General features: G+C 46.1%; 1 protein-coding gene across 1 annotated transcript; it reads left to right on the top strand.

Annotated features, from left to right (window-relative positions):
- The first annotated feature begins 6,191 nt into the window (after positions 1 to 6,191).
- On the top strand, positions 6,192 to 16,543 carry TMEM269 (transmembrane protein 269). Its single transcript, XM_028160237.2, has 7 exons — positions 6,192 to 6,252; positions 9,409 to 9,558; positions 10,096 to 10,234; positions 14,613 to 14,710; positions 15,386 to 15,529; positions 16,100 to 16,303; positions 16,391 to 16,543. The coding sequence occupies exons 3-7, from the start codon at positions 10,143 to 10,145 to the stop codon at positions 16,525 to 16,527; spliced, it is 675 nt and encodes a 224-aa protein (XP_028016038.1). The 5' UTR covers positions 6,192 to 6,252; positions 9,409 to 9,558; positions 10,096 to 10,142; the 3' UTR covers positions 16,528 to 16,543.

The following is a 16,543-nucleotide window of genomic DNA, read 5'->3' as shown; positions in this document are numbered from 1 at the left end:
CCCTGTGTGATTGTAATGCTGTCATTATTAGTTTTAGTTGGGATGGTAATGAATCACATTGGTCTTTTTTGGTATCCTCTCTGGATCAGGTACCCAACCAGTCAGTTTCAGCATACTGGCTAGTGTATTTTCTTTCTCTTTTGTCTCCCTCTGTTCTCCTAAGTCAGAGAATTACAGAAAGAAGTTTTTTCTTCCCATAAAAAGATTGGCAAGGATTTCCATAGGGGACTGGTTTTAATTTTTAAGGTAACTAGTCTTTAAGATTGGGTTTAGGCTACTTTAACAGTTGGTGCAGTCGAACTTCAAATTCATCAGGGAGCTCAGCCGGCGTTGCTCAGTGGTTGAGTGTCCCCTATGAACCAGGAGGTCATGGTTTGATTCTTGGTCAAGGCACATGCCTGGGTTATGGGCTTGATCTCCAGTGTGGGACATGCAGGAGGCAGCGGGTCGATGATTCTCATCATTGATGTTTCTATCTGTCCCTCTCCCTTCCTCCCTGAGATCAATAAAAATATATTTAAAAGAATCCTATATAATAAAAGGCTAATATGCAAATTGACCAAACAGCGGAATGACTGGTCACTATGATGCGCACTGACCAACACAGGAGCTGCCCCCTGGTGGTCAGTGCACTCCCACAGGGGGAGCGCTGCTCAGCCAGAAGGGCTCATGACTGGCAAGCACAGTGGCGGTGGCAGGAGCCTCTCCCGCCTCCATGGCAGCGCTAAGGATGTCTGACTGCCAGCTTAGGCCCGTTCCCCAGGAGGAGCAGACCTAAGCTGTCAGTCAGACATTCCCCAAGGGCTCCCTGACTGCAAGAGGGCACAGGTCAGACTGAGGGACAAGCCCTCCCCCGCCCCCCGAGTGCACAAATTTCATGCACCAGGCCTCTAGACCTATATAATAAAAGGGCAATATGCAAATTAACCATCACTCCATCACAAAGACGGCAGCGCCCATAGCCACAAGATGGCGGTGCCCAGTCCTCTCAGCCCCGCCGGAGTCCCCCAGTCCCAGAGAGGGGGGCGGCCGCTGAGAGCGGGCAGCGTGAGCGGCCTGGTGGAATGCTTGCTTCGTCGCCGCGCCTCGTTCGGGCTGGCCCACCCCCCTACTCCCCGGAGCCGGAACGGACAGGGACAGGGACGGGGACAGGGGGACCCTCCCGCAGCCTCCGCGGCCGAGCACAGGCCCGGAGAGGAGACGGTGGGCCCGCCTCCTGCGGAAGCAGCGTGGGTCCTTCCGGCTCTCGTGGAAGTGGCATGGGTTCCTCCTGGCTCCTGTGGAAGCAGCACGGGTCCCTGCGGCGCGCTGTGGTTCCTGCCGGCTCCTGCGCAAGCGGTGGGTGGCCTACTGTGCGCGATATTACGCGATGGGTTACTAGTAATGATAATACATTCATCAGGGAAGAAGAATGTTGTGTAATGGAGGATGATAAACAACTTGGCTTGGCTGCACTAGAGTGTGTGATTCTGGTATTTCTGCGCTATTGGTGAGGTTTGACTTGCCCTCTCTGCTCATTCTGCTTTGCTAGAGTGACTGGAAAATCTGAGGAAGCACAATGGCCAGATTTTGGGAGGGTCAGCCTCTCAACTCACAAGAGTCTGCCCTTAGATCCTTGCTACATGGGTCTCTCCAACATGGCAACTTTCTTCTATTCCCTCTCCAATCCATTCTGCAAAGATCAGCTTGATCTTACCTAAAGTCACACAACTCATAAGCAATGGAGCACCCCTCCCCTTCACAAGATAGTGTTTATTAAGGAGTTGGAGATGGGAGGACGGAGCTCCTAAGTGCCTGGAGCAGTTAGGCCTTTGTAGTCTCCAGCAGCACTTGATTCAGTTGTCCACTCCCTGCTCGAAAGGTTCTTTTCCTTCATTTTGATTTGGAATTACCATCTATCTGCTTTTCTCCTACTTCACCAATTGCACCTTTTCAGTGTCCTGGCACATTTTTAACTGCTCTGGGCCAAGCCCTTGGCCCTGTTGACTTTCTCTCTAATCCATCCCCTTGACTTTAAATACCACCATATGCTTATGACTGACATGCAGGTCCAGCCCTGATCTCTCCCTCAAGTTCCACACAGACTGTTTATGCAGGAGCCTTTTTTGACACTAGAGGCCCAGTGCGCGATTGAAATCGTGCGAGGAGGTGTCCCGTCTCCCGCCGTGTGAGAAGGCACCCCGTGGGGGTCAGGACCTGCGCCTGACTCTCAGGGTCCCCCGGCCTCCCTGCCTGTATCTGGGGCTGTCTGAGCCACCGTGCCAGCTCAGGCAGGCCCCCTGCCTCTGTCTCTGTCTCGGTCTCCGCTCCGGGCCTCACCTGCACGCACAACCACCTCCTGTCTGGTCGTGACCTGTTAAGGAGTCCCGGCCTAATTTGCATATTACCTCTTTATTAGATAGATCATTACAAACTTAACCATGTCCAAAATGGAAGTCTTGAGTTCTATCCAAAAACCTGTTTCATCAGCAGTTTTCTCTGCATATTTCCATCAGCACCTATCTCACCCTGTTGTCAAGGCCAAAAACCTATGTCATCCTTGATTTCATTTGTTCTTCCCACACCAATCAGCAAGTCATCCTAGCTCTGTCTTTAAAATACATCCCAAATCTGACTGCTTCAGACCACTTTCACCACTACCCTCTTAGTCCACAACACCAACATTTCTAGCATACACTAATGCAATATCCTTGTCTCCCCACCACTGTTCTCACCCTTCATTCTGTCTCCACAGACTGTCAGCATCATCATTAAAAATTATAAAGCAGGTCACAACACCTCTCTATATAAGAATAACCCAACAATTTCTCATTACACTTAGAATAAAATCCAAACTTTTTACCAAGGTGTTAGGTGATTTGCCACTGTCAGTATTCACTATGTTCCTGCTGACATTCCCGTCATAACACACCAAGCTTGTTCCTGCTTCAGACCCTTTACATTTGCTGTTCCATCTGCCTGGAATATCCCCCAAGATCTTTGTATGATTTGCATCTTTAGGTCCTGCTCAAATACTACTTCATAGATGACCTTATCAGAAGTACCAACTCTCATGTCAAAATCACTCTGACTGCTTTGTTTTCCATAGCCCTTATGATCAGACCTTATTGGTTGCCTTTCTCAATAGGGCAGAAATGGCATCTGCCTTGTTTACTGCTATATCCCTAGCACCTAAAATAGTGCCTGGCACATAATAAATACTCTAATGATGAACGGATGAATAGGTTGACATCTGGAGCTCTGCATTTATTTTTTTTTAATATTATTTATTTATTTATTGATTGATTGACTGATTTTTTACAGAGAGGAAGGGATAGAGAGCTAGAAACATCGATGAGAGAGAAACATCGACCAGCTGCCTCCTGCATCCCCCTCCCCCACCGGGGCTGTGCCCGCAACCAATGTACATGCCCTTGACCGGAATCGAACCTGAGACCTTTCAGTCCGCAGACCGACGCTCTATCCACCGAGCCAAACCGGTTTCAGCTCTGCATTTATTTATATCCTACAAAGGATCTCAGTCAATGTAGCTAGAAGAAATACAATATGAGCCATGTATGTGGTTTTAAAAATTTTGGTAGCTACATTAAAAAAACAAAAAGAATCAGATGAAATTAACTTTAATAATACATTGTACTAACCCAGTATATGCAAATATTAAAATTTCAGTAGATAATATTAAAAATATTAGTTATTTTATTTTTTAAAAACAATATTCAAACTCTGGTGTGTATTTTGCACATATAGCATGTCTCTATTTGGACTAGTCATATATTTTTTTTTTAAAATATATTTTATTGATTTTTTACAGAGAGGAAGGGAGAGGGATAGAGAGCTAGAAACATCGATGAGAGAGAATCATCGACCAGCTGCCTCCTGCACACCCCCTACCAGGGATGTGCCCGCAGCCAATGTACATGCCCTTGACTGGAATCGAACCTGGGACCCTTCAGTCTGCAGACCGACGCTCTATCCATTGAGCCAAACCGGTTTTGGCTGGACTAGTCATATTTTAAGTGCTGAAGAGCCAGATATGGCTAGTGGCTACCATATTATCACAAGGGTAGATTGTCTAACCTTACTATTCTTGTTCTTCACTTCCTGTGAGATCCAGAATAGGAAGAAGCTAGAAACTTCTGGAAGATGGAGAAGAGGGGCTTTCTTAGCTACTCCTGCTTTTCTCCCTCTTCTGAAGGAAGCCTTGGGGAAGTTTCAGCTAACAAATGCATGATCATATAATAATAATAATAATAATAATAATAATAATAATAGAGCTTTTACTCTGTGCTAAGTGCTTTATATAATCCCATTTACAGACTAGAATATAGGTTCATGAAACAAAGTGACTTGTTCAAGTTTACACAGCTGGTCAGTGTTAGTGCTGGAATATAACTTGGTTAGAAGTTAAAGCCAGTATTATAACCATTATGCTACAGTTTTTAATTTACCACCTTAATGGACCACATGGCATGGACAAATTCAGAGAAACACAAGTGACAAGTCAATCTGGCCCTTGGCTTGAACATGCAGCACACCTTTAGTTGCCTCCATCCTGGTTCTTTCTTTTTTTATTATTATTATTTTTTAATTTTTTTGTTATTTTTTCATTTATTGATTATGGTATCACATAATTGTCCTCATCCCCCCATTCCCACCCTAAACCCCTCCCCACGTATGCCCTCACCCCCCTGTTGTCCGTGACCACTGGTTAGGCTTATATGCATGCATACAAGTCCTTTGGTTGATCTCTCCTCCTTTCCGCCACCCTCCCTTACCTTCCCTCTGAGGTTTAAGAGTCTGATCAATGCTTCCCCTGGTTCTTTCTTTTAGTTTCTCAGATACCTTAGATCTGACTTTCATGTCAGACTGTGTTCAGGTCCCAGCTTCACGAATTATTAATGGTGTAACCTTCAATAAAATCAATGAATCCCCTATTTCCTCTTCTGGAGAATGAGAATGCTAATATCTAGGGCATTTGAGAAAAATCTAATAAATGATGATACTGTCTGTAAAACATTGAGCACAGTGCCCTGTGGCTAGTAGCCACTCAAGACACACTCTAGATCCTGTACTGTTTCTTTCCCCTCCAGGTTGCTAGGAGAGGCAGTGTCACTTGAGCTCCTAACTCCGCCCCTGCTCTTTGCATATCCTCTCTAACTTAGTGGCCGGGTAGGTGGGAGAATGTGAGGCAGATGTTAGAACTGCTGCCTGGGGTCCTACCCAATATTAACAAAATTCTTTCTGTAGCACACTCTTCATCCAAGTGGCCAAATCTAGACACTTTAGAGAGGCTCTTACCTTCTCCCTCTCATTCCTCTCCCACACTCTTGGGATTCCATCTCACCTTGGCTCCTAGTCTGGCTACTTCCCATTCCCTCCAGTTGCTGACCAACAATGCAGCATTGCTCCAGCCCGCAGCTCATCTCTCACAGCCTTCCTCCACACTGGCTGCCAGAATAATCTTTCTAAACCAACCTGACCATGTCACTTTCCTACTTAAAACGTAACTGCCCTAGCTGGTTTGGCTCAGTGGATAGAGCATCAGCCTGTTGACCCTTGGGCTCATCCCCAGTAGGGGGCATGCAGGAGGCAGCCAATCAATGATTCTCTCTCATCATTGATATTTCTATCTCCCTTCCTCTCTGGAATCAATAAAGATACACACACACACACACATACACACACACACATACATATACATATATATAATTTTATTTTAATTTACTATTTTCAGGACTGGGTGTAAATTACTCAGCTTGTCTATCCAACAAATATGGGGGTGGGGGGGGGTGGAGACTTGCTATATGCCTTAACGTTCTTACAGGCACAAAGATACACCAGTGCACCGCACAGTGCAAGCCTTGCCCACACGGACCTTACATCCTAGGGACCTTCTAAGTCTGGACCCCAGCATCTATCCCTTTACAGGCTTACCTCCCAACTCCCTTCCAGTCCACCTCCCATTCACCATGCATTCTGTTCTCTTCACCTGCCAAGCCGCACCACACTCGCCATGACCGAAAATAGTCCCCTCCCGTCAGATCCCTCCAACCGTACCACACTCACTACAAGACCTAGGGCTCCCCCGCAAATTGAGGCCCCTCTTTCGCCAGCTAAAGCCCGGCTGCCCCTCCCCTGTCTCTCAGGGATTGTGAGCTAAGAGCCAGGGCTGAGCCTTGGGGCCAGTGCCGCTGCACAGGAAGCAGGGAAGGAGTGCGGCCCCCACCCCGTTTAGGAATGTCCTGTTCCCAGGTGAGTGTACGCAGCAGCGCGTGCCCCTCGAGTGCAGTGAGCGACCAGGTCCCTGGGGGAAGTTGTTCCGAAGTGCGGGCACCCAGCCCCAGCGCCATCTCTAGCGCCTTTTCCCAGGGGCGGGTCCTCGGCTGGTGGAGCCTGGACTGAAGTCCGAACAGCGGGGAGGGGAGCTCAGGGGCTCCAGTTCGGAGGGACCAGCTCAGAGGCCGGCTTTCTGTTGTTGAGGGATGTTGGCCCAGAGGGGTGGGGTGGGGTGGGGTGCGGTGGGAGCGTGGAGGAGGAGGGAGGGTGTCTCTAAATAGAGTGACGATGCCCTGTGTCCTGTGTCCCACACCTGCTGGACCCTCCACCGGAGCTGCTCACTTCAGGGCTGCTCCTGGGGTTTCCTGGGGGAGGAACCGGCTTGGCCATTCCTTCCTTTTCCTGGGAAACCTCAGGCATTTCTGCTTGTTCACCAGCCTCATGGCTCGTTTTCTTCAGACCACCCTCCATTTCCAACCCCCATCTGACCAAAACCCCTCCTTACTAAACACCATTGCCTATCCGCAGGCTGCAATTCAAGGTCACACCTGGGCATCCCTGCTGACTTGCCTCCAGTCAAGTGAAACCTTCCCCCAGACTTAGTCTCTCTCTCCCTTTGCACCTGCAGCAACTGGATATCCCCTTGTCCAACCGAACACTTGCCATGCTGCCTTCATTGTCCCTACACACGTCTGCCTCCCCTACCAGACTCGGAGCTTCCTGAGGGTGCAGCCTGGGTCCTGTTCTCTCCTTCTCCAGATGACACAGGCCTGCACAGAGCAGGCATCAGCAAATATATATATATTTTTAATGAGTAAATGGAAGATCATACGCGTTGGGTAGATGTCACGTGTGGTGAAGCAGCTGGATTGTTGAGAGTTCATTTGAGAAGGCTTCTCGGAGGACAAACTGACCAGGCTTTGGTGCAGGGAGGGGATCTCAGGGAAGCACCAGAGTGATGTACTCTGTTAATCTGTCAGTCATTGAACAGCTTCTATTGCCAGGCCTCGGGGCGGGCACAGGGAACCTTGGTCTGCACTCACGTTGCTTCTCCTGTAGTAGAGGAGGAAGACAAGATAGGCAATGCCAAGAGAGTGCCAAGTGTGACCTGGTGTGCACATATGGCAGTACAGAGGAGGAGCTCCTACAGGTTTGGGATGGTATGGGGTGCCAGGCTTCCTAAAGAGGACCACCACCCAAACCAAGACCAGAGGAAGGGCCAGAGAAGGGATTAACAGGCAACAGGGATTAGAGGCATAGAGTTGAGCATGGCCTCATTATGAACGTCTTGTATACCAAATGAAGGAGTTGGAATACTATGCCATCCTGAGAGCATTGGGGAGCCACTGATGGCTTCCAAGAAGCTAGGGAGCAATGCCTCATTTATGACCCCCTCCTCTGAGGAACCTTCTCTAAGCCCCTTGACATGCTGCTCCCTTTTTCTATGCTGCCTCAGCATCCTGGTCACTTCAGTGCAGGGTTGAATCTTCTGCTAGACTGAGTCCCTTGAGAAATGAGACCAGGTCTTAGACTCTGTGTCCCAAGCACCAGGCACCAAATCTTACTCATGATTAAATGTTTGCTGAGTGAATAGATTGTTTCTTTTTTCCCTCTGGATTTCTACAGCCCTTACTCTCAGTTCCACATTCTTTTACACCTGGGACATGTTCATTATGCTAAAAATAGCATTGAATTGGGAAAGAGGAGACCTGATTCAATCCTGGTTCCACCATTTAGTGGGATAAGCTGCTTAACTATCCTGAAACTTCCATTTCCCCATCTGTCCGATGGGGTACCACCAGGAACAGAGTAAGTCTCCACATGCATGCATGCGTTATTTACCTGGATAGCATAGAAGTTCCATGGAGACAAGGACCAAGGGTTTTCGCCAGCACCTAGCTCAGTCTGAGTTTAAGGTGAATACGCTTGGTCCTGAGGATGGTAGACAGCAGAATACAGAGGAACCTTACAGAAGTCTAAAGTCTTAGTCTGCTACTTCCAAAGGGTGTCAGTGACCTTAAGCAAAGTTCTTCCCCTCTCTGTGTCTTCTTTGCCTTACCTGGTAGACCTCAAGTAGGGATAGTGATCCTTACCTGGTAGACCTCACGGGGCCAATGGAAACCACAGAGGTGAAAGTGTTTTGTGAATGAAAGAAATAACATAGTAGATAACCGAGCATTAATTTTAAAAAACAGTGAACTAGTAAAGATGAGGTGTGTCTAATAATTGGCACCTGCTGACTGCCCGTGAGAGGCGGAGATGCTGGGATGCTGCTCTTCCAGGCAACAGTGGGCTGGGCTGGGATAGAGGTGTTTGGGTTTGCTGGGGTCAGCCTTGAGGCCCAGGAGAGACCGGGATGGAGGGGTTCATGGGGAGGGGGTGTGTATCCAGTCCTTTGCCCCCTCCCCTCTTCTCCTATAATTCTGGCTCACATAGTTTCCAGTCTTAGGTTTTGAATGGCCCTGGATGAGAAGGTCTGAGGAGTCCCAGTGGCTTTGGTGATGTGGTCACTGACCCCCTTGGTGAAAGGGTGGCCTGTGGGAGCAGTGAACCCACAGCACTGCCTTGATAAACTCCCAGTCCCAAACTGCAAGTCCAGCCCTTCCCAGCCGCTGACATCTTGGTGGCAGGGTTTATGTGAAAGGACCATGATTTCTTAGCTCTTGTCCAGACCAGAGGGGTCTGGGACTGTACAGATATGTTGAGTGGAGGCAGAGTCTCAGCTTCCTCACCTCTAAAATGAGTAAGGATTTTCCTGGCCAACGTGGCTCAGTGGTTGAGCCTCGACCCATGAACCAGGGGGTCACAGTTCAATTCCCAGTCAGAGTATCTGCCCGGGTTGCAGGTTCGATCCCCAGTGTGGGGTGGGGGGGGGGTGGGGGTGCAGGAGGCAGTTGATCCATGATTCTCATCATTGATGTTTCTAGCTCTCTTTCCCACTCCCTTCCTCTCCAAAATCAATAAAAATATATTGAAAAAAAATAGTGAGAATTAAATGGGGAGAAGGATAGCACTGTCTCCTGAAGTCGTCAGGATCAGAAGAGAGCACACAGTGAAAAGCGCCTTGTGAAATAGTCTATGCTACACACATTCATTTTGTCTGTTTCTCACCTCTTCCTTCCCCCGTTGGAGCTGGGCCTGCTGCTCTGGCTGGGGCCTGTCAGAACCAGAACCTTGAGGCACCTCAGTTGCAGTCCTGTCCTTCTGAGGGTGTGAACGTGGCCTGCAGGACAGAGGAGGCTGAGTCTGCAGCGGGTCCCTATTGTGCTTCCTTCCCCTCAGGTAGCCTCTCTCCCCTGGGCCACTCCTGGGGTGTGTGTGTTACCCCTTTCCAGTGCTTTTTATTCCTTTGGGGCTTATCAAAGTATTGAAAATAGCTTTGTAATTAAAGAAGAAAAAAAGAAAAAATCTCATCTATGACAAAGAGCTCAGTGACAAAAGGCTCATCCCTCAGAAGGGGGAAAGGGCCCATCCTTTTGTACCCAGGGTCATGGGGTGCCATGAGGGCCAACATATGGCTAGAGGGAGGTTTGTACTATGGGGTGAGGGATGTAGTCAGAGAGGCATGGCAACTATGGTTGAGCTGGTTCACTTGCTTCGCTCTTGAGCTTTCCCAAGACACTCAGCTTCAACTCCTTTGTCTTTACCTCCTGTGTCTCCCCCATCTACTTACTGTCTGCCTCATTCCAGCCAGTGGAACAGTGTTTGGAGGGTGAAGTTTTGGGAGAAAATCTAGGGGAACAGGAGCTACCTGGTTCTTAGGAGCCTCTTTTGGGACTCTGACCTTGGAATCCGTTGCCCCTCTTCTCTGGGCCACAGGTTAGTGCATCAGTTTCTTCCTGACCAAAGACCAGAGTCACCTCCAGATGAATGAAATTTCCTGGAAAGATGTTGCCAATGTCTTCTCGCTGGCCAACATGATCATGGGGCTCTTCTCCATCTTCTGCAGCCTCAGCAAGTAGGTCTGGGGCCCAGCAAGGTCTCAGCCATGGGCATGAAGAAAGAAGTGGGGAATCTAGAGAGCCAGGCACTGAGGCATGGAGATCAAATGGGGGCAGAAGAAAGTGTGCAGGTTGGGAGTCAAGGGGCCAAGATTCTAGCTTCAGTTCTATCATCAACCTAGTATGTGACCTTGGCTAGGCCATATCCCTGAGCCTCAGTTTCTCCATCTTTAAAACAAGGAGCTCGCACTATGATCTCTATAGTTCCTTCCAGATATGGCAGTCTAGAATTTTTTTTTTTGAGAAAATCAGGAGATTCTGCTTTGGTAGCTTTTACCAAGCATGTCAAACTCATGGCAGGCAGGTCACATGCCTCAGCCGGCCGCTGGCCGCAAGTTTGACATGCTTGCTACACAATTATTGGGTAGGTAGACTACCATTCAAAATTTTAAATTCTTAAATAAGAACACATGATCTGGTGGAATATTTAAAATTAGCACTGCTCTGGAAAATCTAAGACATGTATGTGAGCCTCAAAAAGTTGTAAGCAAATGATATTTTTATAAATTGAGTCATATTTCAATGCCTTGGCAAATTGGCTCTTTTTAGATAAATCCTTTATAATGCAAATAACATCCTCCTAATCTGTTTGAATCTCTATAATCATCAGCGGATGGCTTTTCTGGATATGTGTCTCATGATATTTAAGTTCCCTCCCAGTTTGAAAATTTTATGATTCTCTAAGTCTGGGTTTTGGGAGTCTCATAAAGCGAGGCATACCTGCAGCAGAAAATCTTTATTTTCTTAATTTAGCCTAATCTTCTGGGAGTGTGTTTTTTTATGTTATTATCATGGGCCCAGTTCCTTTAAACACACAGTTATAGGTCTAGCCGAAACCGGTTTGGCTCAGTGGATAGAGCGCCGGCCTGCGGACTGAGGGGTCCCAGGTTCGATTCCGGTCAAGGGCATGTGCCTTGGTTGCGGGCACATCCCCAGTAGGGGGTGTGCAGGAGGCAGCTGATCGATGTTTCTCTCTCATCGATGTTTCTGACTCTCTATTCCTCTCCCTTCCTCTCTGTAAAAAATCAATAAAATATATTTTAAAAATAAATAAATAAACACACAGTTATAGGTCTAAACAAAGGAAATAATGAGGTTGTTTGGGGACAACTGAGGTCTGGGGTCAGGCTTTCTGTTTGCTTCTACGGGGCCACCCAAGCATTGCAGTCAGAGTGTAGACTTGGGGATGGCCTCCTAGGGCAGGTTTGCCAGAGATTGTGGTGGTTGCTTTCAGAGGGGTCCGGGAGCATGTGCTGGACAGAAGCATAGAATCCTCAAATGTAGGATCTGAAAGAACTCTTGGGAGTCATTTACAACATCAAAATACATTAGATAAAAACTGATACAACTGCAAGGAGAAATTGATGACTCTACTATCATAGTTGGCTATTTCAACACCCTTCTGTCAGTAATTGACAGAGCTAGCAGACAGAAAATCAGTAAGGGTATAGTTGAATTGACAGCACTATCAATCAACTAGGTCCAATTGATATTTATAGACTACTTCATCCAACAACAGCAGAATACATATTCTTCTCAAGCTCACCTTGATAGGCCACATTCCGGGCTATGAGACACACCTTAACAAATTTTTAAAAAAATATATTTTATTGATTTTTTATAGAGAGGAAGAGAGAGGGATAGAGAGCTAGAAACATCGATGAGAGAGAAACATCAACCAGATGCCTCCTGCACACCCCTCACTGGGGATGTGCCCACAACCAAGGTACATGCCCTCGACCGGAACCGAACCCAGGACCCTTGAGTCCGCAGGCCGACGCTCTATCCACTGAGCCAAACCGGTTTCGGCCACACCTTAACAAAGTTAAAAGAATAGAAACTATATAAAATACGCTCTCAGACCATATGGAATTAAACTAGAAGTAAATAACAGAAAGATAACTAGAAAATCTCAAAATACGTGGAGGTTAGACACAGTTTTAAATAATATATGAATAAAAGAAGCTCAAGAGAAATTGAAAAATATTTTTAACTAAAAGAAAATGAAAATATAATTTACCAAAGTTTGTGAGATGCAGTAAAAGCAGTACTTAGACAGAAATTTATAGCATTAAATTCATATACTAGAAGAGAAATCTGCTCTGAAACAGACTACAACAAGAGAATTAGAAGACAGGCCTGGCTAGGTGGCTCAGTTGGTTGTAGCATCATCCTGTACACCAAAATATTGTAGGTTTGATTCCTAGTCAGGGCACATACCTAGGTTGTGGGTTTGATCCCCTGTTGGGGCACAGGAGGCAACCAATTGATGTTTCTCTCTCTCTCATTGATTTTTTTTTTCTCTCTCTCTCACTTCCTCGCTCTAAAATCAATAAAAACATATCCTCGGGTGAGGATTTTAAAAAAAGAAGAAAAAGAAGAAGAAGCAAAGAGAATTAGAAGACAAGCCACAGACTGGGAGAAAATATTTGCAAAAGATAAATTGGATAAGGGATTATAAAACTCAACAATAGCAAAATAAACAACCCAATTAAAAATATGCACAACAGCATATGTCATCAGGGAAATGTAAATTAAAACAAGTGAAATACCACTACATACCTATTACAATAGCCAGAGTCCAGGACACTGACAATAGCAAATGCTGGTGAAGATGTGGAACAACAGGAATTCTCATTCATTGCTGGTGGGAATGTAAAATAGTGCAGCCACTTTGGAAAAATAGTTTGGCAGTTTCTTACAAACTAACATACTCTTACTATATAACCTAGTAATCACACTCCTTGGTATTTATTCAAATGAATTGAAAACTATGTCCAAAAATCTATACTTGGATGTTTATGGTATTTTATTCATAATTGCCAAAACATGGAAGCAACCAAGATGTCCTTCACTTGGTGAATGGATAAAATAAATCTGTGGTACATCCAGACAATGTAAGATTATTCAGTGCAAAAAGGAAGTGAATTATCAAGCCATGAGAAAACTTGGAGGAAACTTATATGCATGTAATTAAATGAAAGTAGCCAATCTGAAAGGCTACATATTCTGGGAAAAAAAATATGGAGAGAATAAAAAGATCAGTGGTTGCCAGAAAGGATAGGGGGCTTGGGGAGGACATGAATCAGTAGAGCACAGAGGATTTTTAGGACAGTGAAACTACTTTATATGATATTATAATGATGGGTATATGTCATTATGCCTTTGTACAAATCCACGGAATGGACAACACCAAGAATGAATCCTAAGGTAAACTATGGACTTTGGCTGATTATGATGCGTCAATGTAGGTTCATCCTTGGTATGTACCAAGAACCAGAATATACCATTCTGGTGAGTGATGTTGATAATGGGGAGGCTATGCATATGTGAGAGGTGGGGGAATATGGGAAAACTCTGCACTTTCCTTTGCATTTTGTTATAAACCTAAAATTTCTCTAAAAATAGTCTTAGAAAAATTGAAAAAAAGGAAGATCTAAAATCAATAACCTGAACTCCACTGTAGGAAACTAGAAAAAGATGAGCAAATTAAATCTAAAGTAAGAGAAGGAAGTAAATAATAAAAATTAGAGCAGAACTCAATGAAATTGAAAACAAGAAAGTAATAGGGAAAATCAATGAAACAAAACACTGGTTCTTTGAAAAGATCAATAAAATTGATAAGCCTCTAGCTAGGCTAACCAAGAAAAAAAGAGAAGGCACAAATTACCAATATCAGGAATGAAAGAGGAGCCATCACTACTGATCTCATGAACATTAAAAATATAATAAAAGAATGTCATGAACTCTATACCCACAAATTTAATAGCCTAGATGAAATGGACCAATTCCTTAAAAGATCTAAACTATCAAAACTCACAGTAGGAGAAATACTAGATAATACGAATAGGCCTATATGTGTTAAAGAAATCATTTGGTACAAACCCCTCATTTTACAGATGGAGGAACAAAAAAGCCTAGAGAAAGAGGGGAGTGATTAAGCTGAGAATTCACAGTAATATAGTTGCAGAGGCTGGGCTAGAACCTAGGACCCTTGGGCCATTGAATATACCTGAAACTTAGAGTTGGAAGGGACCTTAGTGATTACCTAGGAGGTTTGGGCACCACTTCAAGACTGTGGGTTGAGAGTGTAGAAGGAATGTAAGTGTGTGTGTGTGTGTGTGTGTGTGTGTGTGTGTGTATGAGTGTGTTAGTACACATGTGCACGGTATATAAAGCTGTGTACATCAGAAAGGATGTGAATGCGGGGAACTTGCAGGGGTGTGTATGTGTGCAAATGTAGGAAGTGTATTAATGTACTGGAGGTGTGTGAAGTGGTTGTCCAGTGGAGACTATGAAAGCTGACCTGTTTGGGCCTGCTGGCCCACACTTTAGGAAATCCAACTGTGCTTCCTGGATGCTTCTGATCAGTTTCCTAATGGACATGGCAGTCAGGACAATCACCAGACATCTCAATATCTGCTCCAAATCAGGTGAGTCCAGGCCTCAGACGCCTAAACCCTGGCCCCAGGAGCTCCCATGTCAGGTCAGCTCCTTCATCGTATAACACTGACAGGCCTTTATCAGTCACCAGTCCTATGCACATCCCTGAAGTATAGCAGAAGCAAACCTAGAGTTGGAGCTGGAGCCCCTCAGCCTAGATCTAGCTCCTTTGCTGGCTCACTTACTGATCTCTGGTTATCCTTAGCCTGGCTTTCAGTTTCCTTGTCTGCCCTGAATTCCTGTTCAGAACCAATCCAAGAACTGGGGGTGGGAATGGTGGTTGTGATGGTGGGAGAGAGGGGAAACGAAAAATTACTCCAAGCAGAGCAGCTGATCGAAAATACAATAAAATATTTTTGTGTCAGATTTTGCTTGAAAAAAATGGTTCCATAGTTTCTTAATTTGTATCCAATTGTAGTCCAATCCTTGCATGTTAAAGCGTGGAACTATGACCTGGGCCAGGAAAGACTTGCCTAAGGCCACATGGTCATTCTAAGGTGGAGCCAGAAGAAGACCAGTTTTTGATCTATAGATACCCAGGGGAATAGATGTTGCTTTCTGGGATCTCAGACCCTGCTTGTCACCATCTCAGCACCCCCACCAGAGGGGACTAATGTACATGATGTATAAGTGTAAGTTCTTCTAACCTTGGTGTTCTGGAGCAGGAGCTGAGCTGAATGACTTTGCTGTCTTCACCACCTTTGGCCTGGCCTCAGCCCTGCTCCTAGGCGTGGATGGGCCTCTGAATGGGTTCCTGGCCATCATCTATGTGTTAGCTGCTTCTTTCCGCCTGTGTTTTTATTCAACTAGTGAGTGAAACCCAGCCTTGTGGCTGAGCTAGGGAACCATGGAGGGGGAGGAGCTGTTGAGTGCAGTAACTGACTCCTCTCCTTCCTTTTATAAAGTCCCTCTTCCTTCCTTCTGCTGTGCCCCAGACCCCTTGAAGGCTGTAGGCTGCACTGGAAGAGCCCTGGTCTGGGGGTGGGAAGGTGGGAGTGGGAGGTAGGGGGGTGAGGTTAGGGCCCTCAGTTCTTGGGCCAGCTATGCCTTTTTCTCACTAGATGACCTTTGGAGGGCAGTTGCCTAAGATTCCAAGGGAATGCAGATGCAGCCTAGATCTAGGGCCCTTCTACAGAGGCTTCCTAGGGCCAAGGCACACCCCTGGTCCTAGCCGCCTGCTTTACTAGTACCTTGGGGATCCAATGCAAAGCCCATGCACCATCTCCATGAATAGCTAAATGCTTTACAGCCTGCTACTGTCCTGAGATTAAGGGGGTTTGGAGTGAGGGGTAGGGAAAACCCAAAGGGACAGGGGCTTGCTTCATGCAGATTCCTTGAGATCAGCAGGAAGCCGCTAATCCCCATCTTTTCTTCCCCAGGAGGCATTTCCTTCACATACAAGGGTCTACCCTGCCCCTATGCTTCCTGTGTTCTGGCCTCCACCTCCCTTCTGACCAAAGGCAACACGTTCATTCTCTCCTGCATGGCCTCACTTATGATTCTATTCATGATGGACCAGAGCTACTACCCACATGATGAAATCCTGGAATCTGAGAATTGGAAAAAAATAGTTTATCTTGGAGGTGAGTGGGGATGAGAGAGGAGAGGGTAGGAAATACACGTAAGAAAGCTTCATAAAAACTGAGTGTTGTATTTCTTTCTTCTTCCAGGTGTCATCATGCTGCTTTTTTCTCCATTCTCAATAATTGCTTTTTACTGCCTAATGTGGTCGCTCTCCTACATCTTCTTTCCAGATGTTCTGTGGGGCAAGACAGAGTGTCTTAGGCAAGAGCATCTAAGAAACTAAACAGCTCTTCCCACTC

This window comes from Eptesicus fuscus, chromosome 9, assembly GCF_027574615.1.
Source record: "Eptesicus fuscus isolate TK198812 chromosome 9, DD_ASM_mEF_20220401, whole genome shotgun sequence".
NCBI lineage: Eukaryota > Metazoa > Chordata > Mammalia > Chiroptera > Vespertilionidae > Eptesicus > Eptesicus fuscus.
Note: the sequence above shows the minus strand (reverse complement) of the source record. Positions and strands in the feature narration are given on the sequence as shown.